At 39.3% G+C, this 21,388-nt stretch overlaps 1 protein-coding gene across 1 annotated transcript; it reads right to left on the bottom strand.

Annotated features, from left to right (window-relative positions):
- Positions 1-3,932: 3,932 nt before the first annotated feature.
- On the bottom strand, positions 3,933-4,879 carry LOC134195166 (uncharacterized). Its single transcript, XM_062664173.1, has 6 exons — positions 4,875-4,879; positions 4,701-4,786; positions 4,460-4,629; positions 4,252-4,386; positions 4,094-4,185; positions 3,933-4,035 (listed from the first exon to the last, which is right to left on the bottom strand). Exons 2-6 carry the CDS (start codon positions 4,745-4,747, stop codon positions 3,994-3,996), a joined length of 486 nt encoding a protein of 161 aa, XP_062520157.1. The 5' UTR covers positions 4,748-4,786; positions 4,875-4,879; the 3' UTR covers positions 3,933-3,993.
- Positions 4,880-21,388: the final 16,509 nt, after the last annotated feature.

Raw genomic sequence — 21,388 nt, forward strand, 5'->3', positions numbered from 1 at the left:
TAGTTATCATTAAAACACGATTTTTCCACAATATGACAGTTGTTTACAAAGATTGATACAGTTACGCAATCTCCTTTAGTAGGACAACAAAGTGAGTGTTAATATTAGTAGTGAACATTACTACTATTTGTCATAAATTAACATCGATTTGTGTCACCAGTTCTTTGATGTCCGACAAGCGGTGCATTGTGGAGTAATCGTGTTGTTATTTCAACTAGAATTATATGTCACCGCTTGTCGGACATCACAGAAATGGTGACACAAATCGATGTTAATTTATGGCAAATAGTAGTGATGTTCACTATTAATATTAACACTCACTTTGTTGTCCTATTAAAAAGATTGCGTAACTATATCAATCTTTGTAAACCACTGTAGCATTGTGAAATAATCGTTTTGTAATTTCAACTAGGAATATGTCACCGCTTGTCGGGCATCACAGAAATGGTGACACAAATCGATGTTAATTTATGACAAATAGTAGTGATGTTCACTACTGATATTAACGCTCACATTGTTGTCCTATTAAAGAAGATTGCGTAACTGTAGACGCGATACTTTAACAGCAGACTTAGTGTTATAGACGCGATAGTTTACCTGACTTAGTGTTGAGGACGCGATACTTTAACAGCAGACTTAGTGTTGTAGACGCGATAATTTTACCATCACACTTACTGTTGTAGACGCGATACTAATTAAGAAGTTGCGGGTTAATATCAATAGTGCACATCACTACTATTTGCCATAAATTAACATCAATTTGTGTCACCATTTCTGTGACGTCCGACGAGCGGTGGTATAGTTATCATTACAACACGATTCTTCCACAATATCACAGTTGTTTACAAAGATTGATACAGTTACGCAATCTCTTTTAGTAGGACAAGGTGAGTGTTAATATCAGTAGTGAACATCACTACCTTTTGGCATAAATTAACATCGATTTGTATCACCATTTTTGTGATGTTCGACGAGCGGTGGCATAGTTATCATTAAAACACGATTTTTCCACAATATGACAGTTGTTTACAAAGATTGATACAGTTACGCAATCTCCTTTAGTAGGACAACAAAGTGAGTGTTAATATTAGTAGTGAACATTACTACTATTTGTCATAAATTAACATCGATTTGTGTCACCAGTTCTTTGATGTCCGACAAGCGGTGCATTGTGGAGTAATCGTGTTGTTATTTCAACTAGAATTATATGTCACCGCTTGTCGGACATCACAGAAATGGTGACACAAATCGATGTTAATTTATGGCAAATAGTAGTGGTGTTCACTATTGATATGAACGCCCATCTTCTTGTCCTATTAAAAGAGATTGCGCAACTGTATAAATCTTTCTGAACAACTGTAATATTGTGGAGAAATCGTGTTCTTAATGATAACTATGCCACCGATTGTCAAACATCACAGAAATGGTGACACAAATCTATGTTAATTTATGGCAAATAGTAGTGATGTGCACTATTGATATTAACCCGCCACTTCTTAATCACATCCGGGCCCTATTTGCAAGTTGTAGAAACACTTGTCATATATTTATTATTCACTTTGCAGAAAGACTAGCCCCAAGCGCAAGAAGAGCCGGGGTACCTCTTCAAGCAATGCGGGAGATTCAGACTACTTACGCAAAGAGGTTTGGCAGCACCGGAATTTACCTATTTCCGCGCTTGTGTTGTTTGAGAAAGCTATGAATGAAGTACCAGTACTTCAAACCGAAGAGATGGCGCTCTCCGCTAAAGAGTTTGGTCATATCTGTTTACACCATGCTGTGTATATATATATATATATATACACAGTATATTATACAGTATATATACAGTATATATACAGTATATTATACAGTATATATACAGTTTATTATACAGTATATATACAGTATATATACATTATATTATACAGTATATATACAGTATATTATACAACACTAAGTCTGCTGTTAAAGTATCCCGTCCACAACACTAAGTCTGCTGTTAGTTGACATTACAGAAATTGTGATACGAATGTATGTTAATTTATTTCCAAGTGCTTCAACACCAGATAAATACATGCACTAGACCAGCAGTTACACAGAAAACATTCTCAACCATCATGCGCAAATCAACCTACCCTAGCTAATAAAGTCCAGCAATCGTTGGAGTAGTATCTTGTCGTGCTCTAGTGTTATTGTTCCACCTCCAAGTACACCATGTACTCCATAAAGTCCCTCATTCAAGTCTAATGGATAACGTCTGGTACCATCCTTTCCAGCCCAGTCATAATCAACTAGGCAGACAGCATTATGCTTCTCCATAAAATCCTGCGCAATCAGAATATTTTGCGCCCTCAAGTCTCCATGTACAAATACTTTATCAGACAGTATTAGGCCAATCTTCTGCAGCTCGCTCTTGATCCATCCATAGTCACCTTGGCCATGAGTTATTTTAAGATACTCTGCCAGATTCTTAGCATTAGGAACAAGCTCCATGACAACAACTGTCAAATCCTCCATTTCTTGACAGGAGATGAGTTCAGGAGCAAACTTCAGCTTATGCATAAATCTATGCACCTCTTCACCATAACCAGTCTTGCACTTGCACAGCTTTAGTAGAACTTGTCTTCCTTGCCATGTAGCTGTAAAAACTGTGGGTTTCAGGTTGCATGATTCATGCACTGTAACATTTTCGAGTAACAGCTCTTCCAGCTGTACTTCCCTCATGCTTGCTGAACTCGTAGCCAGCTCTGTTGCAACTGCTTTAATTCTTCCAAACACCCGAGCAAGCTTGTCAATATCATTAGATGCGACAGATATATATGAACTCTCCAGTTTACAGAACAACACATGGTCACTGGATTGACCCACACTGACAGCTCCATAGACTACTATATGTGGTGGTCTAAGTGTAACAACAAGGCTGGAGAAACTCTCTATTGAACAACCCTCCTTGAATTGGCAGAAATATTGCATGGCTTGTGCAAGCGGTTCTTTCGGAGCTATTGCACTTTTCACTTAGGCAATTATAACGATTCTATTTGTATTTCTTACGCGAACTACAATATCTGCTCTTTCGCTGCCCGTTTGCATTTCTTCCGTTACCTTGAAGTCAGAACCCAATCCTACCAGCACAGTCCTCAGGCCATCCACAAGAAACGTCTCTTGAACAGCACGGTGTAAACAGATATGAGCAAACTTGATAGCGGAGATCGCCATCTTGGAAGTCGCCATCTTTGCTTTGGTTTGAAATACTGCATTCATCGCTTTCTCAAACAACACAAGCGCGGACATGGGAAAATGACGTTGCAGCCAACCCTCTTCGCGTAGGTACTCTGAATCGCCTGCCAATGATGAAAGGGTACTCAGCTTCTTGTGCTTGCACTACTGGCCCGCACGCTCGTAAATCGACGTAAATAGCACGTAAATCGAATTTACGATCATCGTAATTTACCGTAATTTACGCCGATGCTACTCGTAAATAGACGTATTTATTCGTAAATGGCCACTTTACGTTCATTTACGGTTATTTACGTAGCAATTACGGGTCATTTACGTAGCAATTACGGCTCATTTACGTAGCAATTACGGGTCATTTACGTTCATTTACGGTCATTTCCGTAGCAATTACGGCTCATTTACATTGCAATTACGGCTCATTTACGTTCATTTACGGTCATTTACGTAGCAATTACGGGTCATTTACGGTCATTTACGGTCATTTACGTAGCAATTACGGGTCATTCACGGTTGTTTTACGTAGGGTTTACGACTCAATTTACTCTAACTAACGTCTACTGACGTTGCAAAACCCGGTTTATCTACTGGTCATTTACGTGAAATTAACGTCTAATTACAGCCTAATTACTTTTCAATTACTGTCATATACGTAGCATTTACTACCCAGTTATATATGCATGCGGTAACGCGACAGATTGTTGAAAATAATTCTAATTCAGAGAATCTTTTATTGTAAATTCATACAACACAAATTACAAATCACAAGTTAATTAATTAAATTATTTGACAATCTTGTTTCTTCCATATAATTTTCTCCTATGAGGAAAAGATCAGTGATAATATGAGCATGAGTGAGATGCTAATGTCTCAATACATTTAATTCCATTGATGCCAGTTTTCTTCCTCTGCTTCCCGGTATAATCATTTCCCCATCAATAATTTGAATGATTTCAATTAAAAAAGAATCTGTATCAAAAAAGATGTCTAATAATTATAAGTCATCCTATACTAGAGTATCCATTTGTAGAATACCTATCATTTGGAAGTTGTCAGCTGGAAACCACAGAGCCACCGGACAGCGCGTCTCATGGTGCAACAGCAGCACCTGTTGTCTTGGAGTTGCTACAGTCCCTGCAGCTGTCGCCAGCTCTGCATAATCTATTTCACCTGTTACCATGGCAACAAATTGAATTGAAATTATTGTGTTAATGAATTGCATTTGTCACGTGCACGAAGAAACCTGTATAAATAGTTTCACAGGTTGCAGTTGGCGACAGCTGCAGGTGTTCCAAATCTACGTCTTGACCACCAACTGGCTGGAGCTGTTCTTGCAGAGATGGATCAGATCTAGAGTGCTGAGACGATCTCGAGCTTGTGGCGGAATTTGCTGTCGAAGGACGAGGTCTTCGTCTAGATATCGAAGCACGAGACGAAATTTATGAAAAAGATGCATACAACAGTGCAAAACAATGTACGCTTACTCTCTGTCATACTCACGCCGTTTTATTCTCTCTCTTATGTCTCCCATAACCTGGGCAAGACCTACTCTAGAGTAGACTTTGACAACCTGTTTCCACAGACATATGCATATTAGCTATAGATCACCGATCGAGATCACGCGAAGAGATCATACTGACATCTGAATCGAAGCTTACCTCCTTAGAAGCCTTTTGTAAGTCTGCTCTAGAGCAGGTCTTGCCAAGGCAATCCGCCGCCAATCTAATTTCTGCCTAGAGAAACTAGACCTATTAGTATGCACGATGCAGTTATTTTTTGTATGCACGATCACGTATGCACGAACATCGATTTTTTGTTAATCATGCACATACCGAACTAGCTTACCCTGTATCGTAAGCGTTCTCTCGTTCCTTTCATCAACTCAGGTAGTCCATCCATGATTCCTGGCAGAAAGCGTATAATGACAGCTCTACGCCTATCAACTCGATTGTATACTGCGTAGCCCCTCCCACGGGCGGTACCTGATCATGATTGACGGGTTTATCAAACCGTTGGTCTCTAGAGCCTTTGTATACTGCTTACATTTGCATGAACTGAACGGGGCCATCAATCTTAATTAATGAAGATACATGTTCAAGAGCTTCTCCTAGTGCCAAATGATTGAGAGGAGTGCATGTAATCACGCAGTGTGCACGTGTCACTAAGACATAGTGATGTTGCATTTGAAATAAATTAATAAGTTTGGATAAACGCGGAACTTCTTATTTTAACACGTGAGGATCACGAACGCGTTATGGATGACGGAAAAGAATTCTGCTTGTGTTCAGTGTGCCGCGGAAGATCGCGTTTAAGTGAACGCACAATCAGAAGACATCTGAAAGAGCACGGAATACACCGCCCTGCAGCTGCAGAGTGCCGACACTCTTCAACGCCAAGCGAGTCCGATCAAGCTTCTGAATTCGAACACGCAAATGATGAGCAAATGGAGGCTCTAGTGTCATCAGAAGAAGACGTGCATGCAGGTGTTCAATGTTCAGGTGAAGTAGATTTAGAGTGCAATTAGCTATTCAAGGTGGAATTTAGAGCATGAATTTTTGCATAATTTGTAAGTATACTAAAAAAATGCAACAAGTGTATAGAATCCTGTATATATAGTAATATACATAATAGTTTTACTGTTATTTTATATATATTTGTTATTAAGACAAATTCAATTGATATGTATAATTAATTAAATATTAATATGCATATATTTTAATTTGTTTTCTTGGCCGCCGCTTTAGTCCAAATTTAAAATAACGTACTTTTTAAAATTATATAATGATAATAGATTTATTAAATATTATAAATTTAACTTTATATGTTTTCTCTCAGTAAGAGGGAGGTTGCATATTCTAACATATGACTGTTTCAGATGAACTTAGTCCTGAACACGGAGAACAACATACACACAAGGTCGACAGCAGCAGCTACAGCAGTAGCAGCAGCAACAATGGTGAGTCTGAAAACGGAAACAGCGATAACCAGAGCAATTTGCGTCACTATCTCTACCCCGGCTCTAGTACCACCATTCTTGAGACAGTACTCTTATTGGGAACTTGGTTTACTCAGTACAGTGGTGTAACAAAGAAAGCGCTAGAATCGTTGCTCAAGCTGTTGGCACATATTTTGCCAAAGGAACATCGTCTTCCAACTACATACAAACAGTTTCTAAGGTTACTACGCTCTCAACAGTTACATTCTTTTCACATGTGTCCGAATGGCTGTCGTGCCTACTACGAAGAGTTGACTGACGCCGAGCGATGTCCTGAATGTAATGCAAAACGGTGCCGCAGGCAACCTAGATCATGGGCATACAGACCCAAACGTCGTAGACTTGATCGTCCCCCAAGAAGAACCTTCAAAGTCTTGCCTTTAATTCCACGACTAAAACAAGTTTTGGAAAGTGATCGAATGGTTGGCTTGCTGACACACCATCACAATATTACATCCCCAAGCAACGGCTATATTAATGACTTACATCAGACCGACCACTGGAAATCTCTATTTGTCAATGGTGGTATCATGGAAGGAGATCGACGAAATCTTGTTCTAGCAATTAGCATTGATGGTGTCCACCTCTTTCGCAAGGGGTCAACGGACTACTCTATGTGGCCTGTTTATGCTCATATTTTGAATCTGCCTCCAGAGTTACGTTATTCATTTGCCCACTCCTTTTTGACAACTATCATTCCTGGTCCTTCTCTAAAAAACATAAGTTCTTTTCTAAGGCCCGTAATTGACGAATTTGTCCAACTATTCGATCAAGGGATTGTCCTCAGTGATGGCTCAATAGTACGAGGTGTGACAGACATTCTACTTATGGATTACGAAGCCCAGTCAAAAGTTTTATGCATGAAGGAGCAAGGCGCTATTCAAGGTTGTCATCTTTGTACTATTCAGGGACAATACGTTCACAATTTACGAAAGGTGGTCTATCTCAACAACTGAGCGTACATTCGTCCTCTCAGTCATCATTTACGAAGCGCCACAGTGTACTTCAATTCCAGCCCAGAGGACCTCGACATACCCGAACCACGAAATCACGAGGACATCATTGCCCAAGGAAGAGAATGCTTGGCCATACGCCAAAGGATACAGGAAGGAATAATGACAGAAAGAGTTTTAAGAGAATATCAAAAGAAGACTGGAGTCAACGGGCCTACAGCTGTAGAGGCTCTTCCTGGTGTGCGACTTGGTTTGCATGGGAATGTACCAGTAGATTTTATGCACTTACAGCGCAATGTCTTGGTACATTTGTTTCAGTGCCTCACGGGAGATTCTGTCAAAGTCGGGGACCACGTTTTACGAGAAGAACGTGATCACGGACGCTTTCTTGACTTATGGCCATCAGAAGCCAATGGAGAGGACGACGTCCAACCTTTGCCAGGGCCTTGGGAACTGACGCCGGAAGAGGTCAGAATTGCCAATGACCGTGCAATGTCCATTTGTCTACCGATAGGCTTCGGTTTTAAGTCAGGTTCCTGGTTTACCAATTATCAGAAGATACACCGCACCAGCGATTGGCTGAAACTAGTCACTAACGGAATCTTAAAATTTTGTCTGCGTGGTCTCCTTGGTGAACGTCAACGACTAGTCTTGTTTCGTCTCCTTGATTGTCTGCGTGATATAGCCGCTTCAGTACATACTGCTGTTTCTTTAGACGCCCTTGAATCATTAATTCATGAAACACTAGCTGAAGTAGAACTAAACTTTCCAGCTTCTTTGCAAGTTGTCATGTTACATCTTCTTCATCATTCCGTTGTAGCAATACGAAAGTATGGCACTGTGTACAGCACATGGATGTTTGGATGTGAAAGATTAATGGGGATGTTAAGTAGGCGTGCCCACAACAAAAGATTCCCCGAAGCTACAGTCATGGAGACTGTTTCTGTACATAGCACGTGTACATTGCTACGACTGCAGGTACCGCCAGACTCGCCGATATATAATATACACCCATTATATCCAAGGGAGTCATTTCAGTTGTTAGGTTTTGAGTCTGACCAAGACACTGAAGACTTTGATCGGCGATATACGCAGTACATGGTACAACGTGTCACAGGACGAGCATCTGGATATCTCTATGGAGAGTCTCGAGTAGACATACTAGGACGTGTTGAGTACGGTCACCTGGTAGATTTCTTTCGAGTATACAACAGAGACTACAGCGATCTTGCTACAAGGTATGAAGAAGAGAAACAACAGGCCAACAACTCGTCTTTTCCGACTATGAGAGAATGGATGCCAGAAGACAATCTCGGTCTTGACGAGAGTCGAATCAGATTACTGCGTCATGGTCCAGATGTTCAATTCAAATCCTTTCGTCGTGCAGCAATTCCTGATGTAGATGTCCCTGGCAACATGCTTCATGTCAGACCAGTTGGAGCGCTGGGCAGAAATGAAGTTCCAGCCTCTGAGTCGTCGTGGATCGCTGTTCTCATGAGGCAAGCACGAACCGATGAAGAAGAGCCACACTGTGTCTACGTACCAATAGACGATGGACAAGATCCTATTTACGTCTATTTTGCGAGAGTCTTACGACTTGGTGAAGTAGGTTTCTTTCCTGACGAGTCCATTCAAGTGGCGGAAGTTGTTTGGGCCAGGAGAGCTCAACAAGACACAGAAACTATGTTGTGGAGTATAAACACGAATGATCCAACTAATGTTGATTACACGGAACCATTCGTGCCAATCGATGACGTCATCCCTGTAGCAGTGGCTAAAGATCCGAGTAGTAACTACATTTGGGTCCTAAACTGTAGAATTTCTAGGCACCTTGACGCCATTTCGAACGTCAGTGTCTGATTGCTTCCTTCTTTCTCCGTCTACGTTGAACGTAAGGTTTCGTTATTAGTGTTCCTCTATCTAGATGGGCTTTGTGGATTCCCTATTCGGTTATTGCTGTTTTAGCTGATACTTTTTGTCGAAACTTGACATTTGACTTGTATAAGTATCTTTGCGTTGAATTGGGTTTTAATTTGTTTCGTTATATAGTACGATGAAAGGTCCCAACACCCTTCCCCAATCAAATTTGGAGCACAGCTCGTTTCCACCTCCACGAGGTGTGCTCTGGATAGTGCCAAGTGAAACGAGAATATATATATCTATATATATATTATTTTCTATTTCTTCATTTTTTATAAAATACATCGATTTCAGTTGACATGACAAGGTAGTGGCTCGCTTCGATCGCCAATAAATATTTTTTTTGATATCACACCTATGAAAAAAATCTAAGAAGCTATGTTTTGAAACTAAATGTAGTCATTTAAAATCATTCTACTATATATTTATATATATATATATATATAAATGTTCAAAGTCCTATTTATAGTTGTTCATGTAAGTTATAACCACAGCTTTGCTAATTGTCGAAGTATGCAAAAGCGACGTCTTTCTCGGAATAGACTTCAGAATTTCCAGGCTATGTATGCTCCATGTACCAAATGATTCCACTGCCAATGGATAGAAGACAACTCCAGTTGCGATGACATTGGTTTCATAGCGATGGTCCTTGATTATTTCCCCAGATTCAGCATCAGCTCCCGCATGGAATGACTTGCTATTTCACATAAGCGTCTCCAAAAGAATTCTTGACTGTGACTTAATTGAAAAAGCAGGTTTCCCCTGATTGAAGTCATGATGCTATACATCTCTTGGACGGTCTCCGCAATTAGCGGAGCAACGTTGTTTACGACGAACTCCCTGGGTACTATTAGATTTCATTATTATTATTATTATCATTATTGTTATTATATATGTATATCTTGTTTTCTTGTGACATTAGCACAGTGACTCACCGCCATCACCTATACACCCGTTACAAATCAACATGTAATGATATAAATAGCAGGATCTTCTAATATTCTCATACTGATGCCAGCTGCTGATGGCGTATTGCATTATATGTTAATTTAGATGTAAACGTTTTCACCGTGCAGGCGTCCGGAATGAGGTTGCAAGCTAGAATGAATATGATTATTCTCACAAATAGCTTAGACAGTCGTCTATTATGACTATGAGGCAAGTACTGGCTCGTAAATCGACGTAAGTAGCATGTAAATAAACGTAAATTACGAAGACACGTAATTTACCGTAATTTACGATCCTCGTAATTTACGATCCTCGTAATTTAGCGTAATTTACTATCCTCGTAATTTACGCCTCAAAGTGCATGCGCAAAACTACACTTCAAACGTAAAATACGACCTAGGATCGTAAATGACGCAAGATTTACGTGTCTTCGTATTTTACGTCTATTTACGCCCTATCTAGAAACGCTGATTTACGCAACATCGCTAGGTCATAATGACACGTGCACTGTGCATGATTACACAGTGTAATCACACAGTGCACGTGTCATTATGACCTAGCGATGTTGCGTAAATCAGTGTATCTAGATAGGGCGTAAATAGACGTAAAATACGAAGACACGTAAATCTTGCGTAATTTACGATCTTCGTAATTTACGTGGCAAAGTGCATGCGCAAAGGTCACTGCAGACGTAAAATACGACCCAGGATCGTAAATTACGAAAATATTACGTGTCTTCGTATTTTACGTCGATTTACGTGCTATTTACGTCGATTTACGAGCGTGCGGGCCAGTAGTGTTGGCGGTATTCTCCCTGCAAAGTGAATGACAAGTGAATGACAAGTAAGCTTATCCCATATGGGGGTCTGTGGGCTCTGTATTGACACTCATGCTACACGCCCATGGCAAGAGCGCGTTTAAAAAGAAATGTCACCACGTAACAACAATTCTAACCTTTGTTGTTCAGCCATGCCCACAACTTAGTTTGCGCATGTGTAGTGCTCCGTCAATACAGCCCGGCCCACAACTGCATCTAACGCGAGGTATCCGGGACCTTGCTGCCACATGGGGCCGAAAATGCCATACATTTTTTAGTTGCCGATATCGACCTGTAGATATTAACTGCGCGTTCGGTCTAGTTTGGTCGTGGTACGAGACTGCTGGTATGTCTGAAGCCTGGTTCACAATATGACGCCAAACGCTGAGTTGAGCGTCAAACTTCAAAGAAACCGCCTCGACGTCGGCGGCATCCTTTGATGTTGACGCCGACGTCGACGCTGGAATAGGATTCATTTCTATTGTCGACGTCGACGTCGGCGTCAATATTGTGAACCAGGCTTGAGCGGTAGATCGCTTCTGTCGTTCTTCTCTTTCGGTTCTCTTGACATTAAACTTCATAATCTGGAGGTTCAGTATATACACGGTCAAGAAGATTTTGCACTTGCTTTGGGAGTAGCAATATCATGATGAGACAAGAAAATTATCATCATGAATACTAACATAAGTTAATTTTATTTACATTACGTTATATTATATTATATCAACTTATGTTATGTTGTTATGTTTAATTAATTAACATTATGTTACATTATTTTATATTAGTTTAAATTATATTATGTTATATCTCTAATATAAAGGAGATGTGTGTGTGTGTGTGTGTGTGTGTGTGTGTGTGTGTGTGTGTGTGTGTGTGTGTGTGTGTGTGTGTGTGTGTGTGTGTGTGTGTGTGTGTGTGTGTGTGTGTGTGTGTGTGTGTGTGTGTGTGTGTGTGTGTGTGTGTGTGTGTGTGTGTGTGTGTAGCAGCAGTAGTAGTGTAGTAGTAGTGTACTTAGCACGAGTATTGCCTCATGTTACAGAAAGCAGGAGCAAGAGAAAAAGCGAAAATACGAAAATAGAAGACGTCTTTTGGAACAGGCATCCTTCACACCTCTTGTTTTCTCTTCTATGGGTGGAGCAAGCAAGTTGACAGCAACGTGCATAATGAAGCTGGCTTCCCTTCTGTCAGAGAACAACAATATGTCTTACAACACCACCATTTGCTGGATTCAATGTAGAGTGGCATTTGCTCTTCCATCATGTGTTTGCGTGGCTCCAGGTCTCACAAACGTTATTATATCAATTCTGATAATGTGCTCTCCATCTGTGCATAGAGCCGACTTTATCTCTAGATCATTATATACAAACTGTCTAGAACTATATGTTGGTGCTCTACTTTTGCTGTTATATGTACAATTGGTTTATTGTCAAATATACCATGTTGCTAAGTAGTAGTAGTGTACATTCTGGCTCACTGAGTAATGCTTGATCAAAGAATGGGCTACGCAGCACACCATTTTGATTCAATGAGGTGACCCTAACAAAGACATTTATACAGACAGTCATGCAGTCAGTTGTGCACTCAGTCCACAGTCGTACAGTCAGTTGAACAATCAGTTAGTCAGTCGTGCAATCAGTCAATCAAGCAGACAAACGGTCAGTTATTGAACATCAATTTAATTAATAACAAACCACAGCTCTAAACTTTGCCTGGGCGAAGAAAGGGCTACTCAGCTAGTTATATTATATTATATTATATTTTTAGTATATTTTTATTATATTATATTATATTAATATTATATTATACATTATATTTATATTATATTATATTTACATTATATTATATTAATATTATATTATATTAATATTATATTATATTATATCATATTATATTATATTTATATTATATTACACGCATACATAGGCATGCACCTGCACAGACACTCCTATTTAAGTTTGGCCATGTTATTTTAGGAAAACATATATAGAAGTGTGCGCGCGTGTGTATGTTTATGTGAACTATGGTTTAAGTTAATGCTAGAACAACTTTTAGTAGACTACATCTAGGGTATGATGTATAGTAAGTCACACCACCGGTACCAATTTCAGTGAAAAGGCACTTGTACAGACTATTTTGACACGTGACCAGAGCACGTGACCTTACGCTTCGCGCCAAATAGGATAGCCTCTTGAAATCGACAGTTTGCTTTCTTCAACTTACATGGGTAAGTTCAATATGTCTTAGATCATCTAGAGCTCTACAACTAGATACGCGTGACATACGTGACGTCATTTAGCTAATCTCGTCTAGCCAGCCTCTCCCACATGTATTTGAGTAGCATTAGTATTTTTGTACTTCTTACTGATAGACAATTGGTTGAACATTGAATTGTATCAACTCTAAAATAAAACAGAAAAATATTAGTGTTTGCATGCTTGCGTGCATGCATGCGTGCATGCTTGCGTGAAGTTGATGTTGCGATGCCCATGTTGTGAAATAAATACCTAATTAAGTAAGATACTGCTATAATTACAAATTGCAGTTCTCGTATTATAGTTATAGTATTAGAAACTAAATCAAGACAACGTGTGAAATAGTCAGTAGTCTTACAGTTATTTTACATGTACTGAATAGTTTATGTTTGATGGCGTACATCAATTTTATATATATATATATATATTCATTTGAAAGCAACGTGTCATCATGACCTGCAGAGTAATGATAATCAGTTTGTCAGACCAACATGTATGAATTTCAGCTTCATTTGGTCAGCTAACCACACATCCGTCAATATTGAGAACCAGCTTTGAAAACTGGGTAACGGTTACTGTTGCAAAGCATTGGAAAACAGTGATCTATCAGCCCTTACATGTCCCCTTTGTCCACCAACTGTTTTCAAGCCAACCAAAAAATCTAAGTTTTACAAGCTCCTCAAAGCTAATGAAAAACATTCTGTACAAGTAAGAGGTAAAAATGCCTTTCTGTGATATATGCTGTTAACTAATTTAAATTTACTTAATATTGCCATGCTTCATTTCATCTGCAGATGGAACAGTCTTACCTTGCCATCAACATTGTGCCACAACAAAAGAAACATCTGCTGTTCATCGTAGGTTTCGCGGCAGAATGCCTACAGATGGTAATTGCATGTTTCATGCAGTTCAAGACCAGCTTCAACGAGTTCATTCAACAGAAAAGTACAGTCACAGTGAATTGCGAGCAAACACGGTTGCTTATCTTGATGCTCACCCCTTTCTTGTAAGAAATTATATATATATATATAAACATATTTGCATATATATTGCATTAACTTATACATATATATATATATATATATAATATATATATAATAAGATTATACTATAATTATATTATACTATACTATAATAAGATTTATACTTTCATCATCTGATTACCTTGCATATCCAAGATACAGAAGGAAAACCTCTTGATATGTCACACTTTGTTGTCAACAAAGACTGGGCAAGCTATCTGATTAATCTGAGAAGAAATGGAACATGGGCTGATCACATAGCAGTGTTGGCTGTAGCAACATTTCTTTCCTATAACATCAGAATAATTAGTAGCGCAGTTGGCACCGGAGACTGCTTCGATATTATAGTTGAGCCAAATGGACACACAGCTAGACATGCCATTTCCTTACTTCTTGGACACTACGCTGAAAACCACTATGAACGCCTGGACATTGCAATTAATGGTATGTTTGAGTCTACTATTTCTACCAAAACTGATTGTCCTTTAATCAATAGATGATCCTGTCACAGAAACTGAATCCAGCAACGAACTAGAAGTTACAAGTATGATGATACGCGATCTGCCAATTAAACTCACATCACTTTAGGTCTATGAATTTTGTAACTAGACTAAGCAGTACACTGTTGTTTGCAAGACTTGGAAGCTGTTGAAGCACAGGCCACTGAAGCGGTTCCAAGTAAGTTCATTTATCACGTCATGGATAAGAATAGAATGGTACGAATTATGACAGGTAGTTTACAAAAGAAGCAAAGACTTCATCCGTTTTATGTTCTGTCATTGAAAGAGCAGAAAGAAGTGGATGAAATGGTACTTAGTACCGATTAACTATTAGCACCTTACCAATGGCCTACATGTATTATAATGACCAGTGTCTCGTAATTCACAGATGGCTACAGTATTTCATGAAGAGACTAGTAGCACACCTCTCAGATGTTCCAACTTCCTCGGTTTAGTAACAGTTGATGACATATCACGACTACATCTCAAACGATGGCTCAATGACAACGTCAGATCTTATAAAGACACCTACTAATGTATAGACGTCTTCAAAGTGGTTTGTCTTGCTATTGGCAGCTAATCAATGCGTTGTCACGTTTGTGGGAAATTGATGCTCAGCTTGTGGTATTGAACTAGTCAAAGGCATTTTGCATACAAGTTCTGTAATCATAAATAAGTCGTGTTTGCACAGGGAAAGAAAGTTAAAGCATTAAATACCTACTTTTTTGAAAAGCTGGACAAAGAGGTCCCTCAAGCTTTAAGACCATGGACAAAGAAATGACTGGTGAGATCACACCAAGAAAATCAAACACAGTATGTCACAAGTGCTTGATTGTAAATTATATAGAAAGAACTTCTTCATTATGATATTCTCATAATGTCCATACATTGGCCTATAAAGCAGCATTTGTGGTTTACTGTATGTCGTTTAGTCTGTCTAAACCTTGTTTTGAACTAGTGGCAAGAATATTTCAGATTATCGACATTAAATCAAGCAAGTAAACTTTTGACATTAAGTATTGTTGATTGTTTGCAAACTCCCCAGTACTAATGTGTAAGCACTGTAACTGAAGTTTGTTGCTAATTAAGTCTATTCATCAATGGGCATTCTGCTTTACAATGCTATGAATGCTATGGATTATCTACTATAAATCAAAAGCTTCATTTACTGATCACCAAAGTGTATTATACAAGGTTCAAGTTCTACATTTGAAAAGTAGGCTATATAATTTCAACACAGCTCTATTTCATTCTGTTGTTTAGACTGTACTTGTTGTTTTGACTGCACTAACTAATTCAGGTGACATCTTTAGTGCATCCAATTAACAGTCCTGTTTCTGTTAAGTAACGCGTGTTAGCAATACAAATTCGTTCTTACTTTATAACATGACAAAGCTTTCTTTGCAGAATCTGAGACAAATAAACTTGATATTATGTCATAAAGAATCCATCCACGTTAGAGTCAGAATGCTTTGATAGCTGGATGAGCTAATCAGAGGTGCACATGCAAACACAGACACGCACGCGCGCGCGCTCAATTCTTGCACATATGTACTATTGCAGTGATGGTCAGGTATGTCCACACCTACGTAGTGCTTTAGTATCTATGCCTAGTGCACCTGTATTTATATATGGGAGTAGTAACCACATGCATACAGTACAAGCAGATACAACTAAAGGTAAAATTCATAAAATTAAAGAAAAAACTTTACCAAAATAAAACGAAACCCAAAATTTTGCCTTGAAAAAACTAAACCCAAGCTAGCAAACTTCTTACCTTGGATCAATGGTACAATACGCACCCCCAGCTAAATGGGGTGCGTATTCTTCTAGCCTCTATGACACAACGCGCACCCAAGCTAGCTAGCAAGCTATTTACATACCAGCAAACAAAAGTGATGTACAATATATTCTGTACACGCCTACTTTATGAAACATTACACACAAGGAGAATGAATCTAGCGAAAAGGCTTTGAACAGGCATTATGGTGCATCATTTCTATTTGGAATCTTTGATCTGGATGCAATGCATGAATTCCTTGCAATTCATGAAGCCAAAAGAATAGCATCAGAGGTCAATAACTTAATTAATAAATTGTGCACAGATAGTATATAGCAACTTTCTAACAAATCTAAATACAACATGCGCGAACACACACACTGTCACACACACACACACTGTCACACACACACACTGTCACACACACACACACACACACACACACACACACACACACACACACACACACACACTGTCACACACACACACACACTGTCACACACACACACACACACACACACACACACACACACACACACACACACACACACACACTGTCACACACACACACACCCACACACACACACACACACACACACACTGTCACACACACACACACACACACACACACACACACACACACACACACACACACACACACACACACACACACACACACACACACACACACACAGCTACTTACAATGTGCATGCATGTACCTGTCACTATTGCACCAGATCTAATGTTCTATCAGTAATGATAACCATTCAACTTTTTAATAGGTCCTTCAGGAAGAAAAATGGTTTGGTCAGACCTATAACCTTCCAAAGAATTTGAATCTAGAACACCCTGACAATCATGCTTTACAAACGTTCAAGGAGCTATTGCTAAATCAATCTGCATCTGCAACAGTATGTGCTGGTCTTAGTAACAGCCAATTGTCAAAGTTAGCATGTAATAGATTGTTGTCAGATGAACTGCTAGAGTGTCTTGCTAACATCGTGAACCTGTCATCAGAAGATTCTTTGTGCCTTGTACTATCAGAGTACAACAAAGCAAGACTTCAAGAATATATTACAACAGCACTCCATGGAAGAATCAGCATTCGACTAGCTTTTTGGATTATAAATGTGCAAATTGACCCTATGTCAGACACTGCTGTAGCATCCAGTCGACTATTAACAGGAAACCACTGGACTGTTGTTGCTACTGACTTTGATGTCAAACTCTCCTTCTATGGTGATTCCCTTGGCTACCCGGTTCCAACTAACCTAGTCGTCAAGACCCAGCAAGTATTCACTGAATTGAACAAGCTACTTAATGAACACATTACAACTGCATATCCAATATTAGCCCTACACAAGACAGTGTTTGATGCAGAAGGAAAGCACGTTTGCTCACGTGAATGCTGCAATTTTCCAGTGCAAACATGTTCATCCTCTTGTGGAGTTATTGTCATTGCTTTCGTTGCTGTTGCATCATTTTGTCCAAAAGAAATTTGGCAGTATGTACAGCTTCCACAGATTCAATGATATCCTGTGAAATCTCTTCTTCGTATTTATCACCATCCAAGCACATATGCACAATATCTGCGAAACGTCTTGGCAACCTGGCTATTAACTAAAAAGATAAATGTTCAAAACGTAGTCGACATATCAATATTTGACGTCAACAAACGTTTTTTAATTCCTTTACCAGGAAGTAAAATGCAAGTCCGTCAGAACAGATCACCACCCTAGCCTCACTTTGAAGAAAAAACGAATGGATATTGATTTAATAAACTCTTACAAAACTGGTGCTCAAGTCAGAGGAAACATTTTGTACGAAAATAGCAAGTCTATAGCCAACGGAAGTGCTAGAGCAGGAGAGTGCAATTTTGCTGAGAGAGATAAACTGAGAACCAAAAAGCTTGTTGACAAAGAAAGAAAGAGTGACAAAGCCATTACTGACAAAACAGAGAACAGTCATTCAAGTCAATGTTGCTTTACCATAGCTGATACTAGAAACAGTGAGATACCTCACAAACTAGCGTACTTGTTCCCTGATTTATACAACTACATAGTTGATCAGTACACTAGACATACACCAGAGTCATTCCTTGGAGCAGAAACCCAAGCCTTTAGTTTGCAAGCATGGATAAATGCAGAAGACCAAACCAAAGCAGTCCAGAGGATTGACGACTTTGAGAAGACTTTAAAAACAACATACCAGGTAACGCGAGGCACTCAAATTTCTGGACAAAGAATTCTTTTTAAAAATGTTCGCCACTGCCAACATCAGCAAAAGAAGCTGACAAAAACACAGTTGTGAAAACAATGCCCGCCTTCAGATCTAAATCGGGCTCTCATTCAGAAAAGTATAAGAAACAAAAAGACTTCTTGCCCTAGTACCCTCATACTCAGACTACATCCAAAGATCAGCTCAACAGTTGCCGCTCATCCAAACCATCTTTGCATGATTAACCTTAAGTACTGCCATAACCACCCAGTCAACTCTGCTCATGTCCTCAGTTTTCGCCCAGTAGACACTGCTGTGAAGAAGCAGTTTACAAATTTATTCGAGGCAGGAAACTCAGCAGCTACAGCTAGGATGAATATGCAAATCAACTGTAAATGAAGTATGACATTCTTGACTTTGAAAAAACTCTTGCCGATAGATCCATAAATCCGATCTGTGATGTTCAACGTTTGTTCCAAAAGTGGCGAGAAAGATGTATCGGTCCTGAAAACGGCAAAGCAATGTTTGACCGTCTGTCATTAGAAGTAAAACAATTCAATGAAATTTATGCTAGTAATGGTGGTAAAGCATTTCTTCAAAAATATAAGTTAGAGGTGGAATACAAAACTAGGCTTCTTGATGACTCATTTGAACCACTGGCAGCTAAAGTCACAAAAATATCTGACCACATTCTCTTTATCCTAGCAGTAGTCACACCTTTGATGGTAAGAGCCCACAAACTGTTACGTCAAAACGGTGAATTAGTTTACTGTGACTCAACAGCCAGTTTGGACAATTTGAATACTGCAGTCTTCATTGTGAGCTGCAGTACTTCAGCTGGTGCAATACCATTGGGTGCTGTAATGACATCTAGTGAAGATGCTGAGACCCTATCATCAGCATTCACAGCACTTGTTGATGTTCTACCTGACTGTGCCTTCTTCGGGAGAGGCAGAACAGTTGGACCCTTAATGATTTTAAAAGATGATTCTGCCAGTGAAAGAAAAGCACTCAAGACAACCTGGCCAGAAGCAGTTTTACATCTGTGTGTGTTTCATTTTCCCCAAAGTATGTGGCGTTGGCTATGGAGTGCTAGGTCTGGTGGGTCAGCAAATGATAGAGTCACTTGCATGCTACTAACCAAACGTTATCTGTATTCACCTTCAGAGGAAGCCCTAGACAACGTTAAAAACAAAATTGACAACACCCAGTTTGGAAACTTCAAAACAAGGATAGATAGCTATTGGACGAGAAGAAAAGAGTGGGCACTGTGTTTTCGTACAAAATTCCTTAATCGAGGAAACTTCACCAACAACTATTTAGAAGCAAGTATTCGGATTACAAAGGACATCCTGTTCCAAAGAAGGAAAGCGTGGAATTCAATTCAATTGTTTCTACTGATAACGAAAACACTAGACTTATACCATCAACGACGACTGTTATCCTATGCAAGCAACAGACTTGACCACTTTGTATCACTGAGATTCACTCTTGCTGGAATCAAGCCAGGAGCCATTTCTTTTGATGATGTTATGCCTACGGATGACCCACATGTTTATGTTGTGCAAAGTCAATCAAATGATGACATCCAATGGGTAGTCGACCTACAACTCGGAGAATGCTCCTGTCCTATAGGGTTCAATGGTAAGCCATGCAAACATCAGCTTGCAGCCTCAGCAAAATACATAAAAAATAGTATCAATAGTATTCCAACTGAATCTCCACAAGGACGACAATTCTTTGCAGTTCTTGCTCTAGGGAGCCGCTGCCAAGACATCAGTTTCTACAGTAGTGTTAACCAAAAAGCAGATGAAGAGCACCTACGTTCTCTCTCCGTTGATGTGCAATGGTCTAATAAAGACGTAAAGAAATCATTTGAAGGTTCACTCCCACCCTTTGATGACCCACTAAGTGACTTCAAGACTGTGTTAGACATGATATAGATCAAGATCACATAATTACAGGTAATGGCATGGATGAAATCAACAGAGTTGAAACAGTAAGAAAGCAACTATGTCATGTAATGGACGACATTGAAAATGGACTAGGTAATACTCATTATAGTATCTCAAGAGAAGATGGTTTTTTGGCTGCAGTAGAAAAGTTTTGCTCAACCTACTGGAAGATTCGGGGTAAACTAACCCATCCATCCAACAAACAGCAGCGCTTGATTTCTGCATTACACATGTTTGGTAGCCATATAGGGCTAACCAAACATAAGCAAAAGATACATGTACAACCCACAGCTGTCAGTAGAAGACGGCCCATCAAGAAATCAGCTTCTGTTCCAGCAAAGGTGGGGCGCCCCACGCTATTTATTAAAAAGGTGGTTGCTGCTGCTGCTGCAAGTAGATACGTAATGCCGAAACGAATTCAACGATTAAAGAAAGGACACAATCTGGCAATCAGTTTAAAGGGAAACACTAAAAATGCGCTATAACACAATAACTTTATTAGTAGCTACACGTAAATGATTTTTACAGTAATAGGTCCTGTTTTAGCTTTCACTTTTGCTTAATTCTTTGCATAGTTTAAATGAGACAGCAGCGACAGTCATTTTAGTTGTGCCATTTTCACAATGTTGAAGTAAATTTGCTTTCATAAGTCCAACTATTGTCTGCTTTATCTACTATTCTACACAGACCCTGAAATAAGAATTTCAAATTGATCGGCCATTTAGTCAGAGCTGTAGCTGCCATTTTAAAGCGGCTCTATTGCAGCCGCCATTTTGAGAAATGAATGACTAATTACATAACCCTTCGTCGAG

This window comes from Corticium candelabrum, chromosome 19 (assembly GCF_963422355.1).
Source record: "Corticium candelabrum chromosome 19, ooCorCand1.1, whole genome shotgun sequence".
Classification (NCBI taxonomy): domain Eukaryota; kingdom Metazoa; phylum Porifera; class Homoscleromorpha; order Homosclerophorida; family Plakinidae; genus Corticium; species Corticium candelabrum.

Excerpts from the sequence above, each read along its gene's own strand:
- LOC134195166 (XM_062664173.1), bottom strand. The coding sequence starts at position 4,747 with ATGGGAGACATAAGAGAGAGAATAAAACGGCGTGAGTATGACAGAGA. Across the intron at positions 4,630-4,700 it reads CGGCGTGAGTATGACAGAGA|ACGAAGACCTCGTCCTTCGA; the intron begins GTAAGCGTACAT and ends TTCGATATCTAG. Across the intron at positions 4,036-4,093 it reads TGGCATCAATGGAATTAAAT|GAGAAAATTATATGGAAGAA; the intron begins GTATTGAGACAT and ends TTTTCCTCATAG.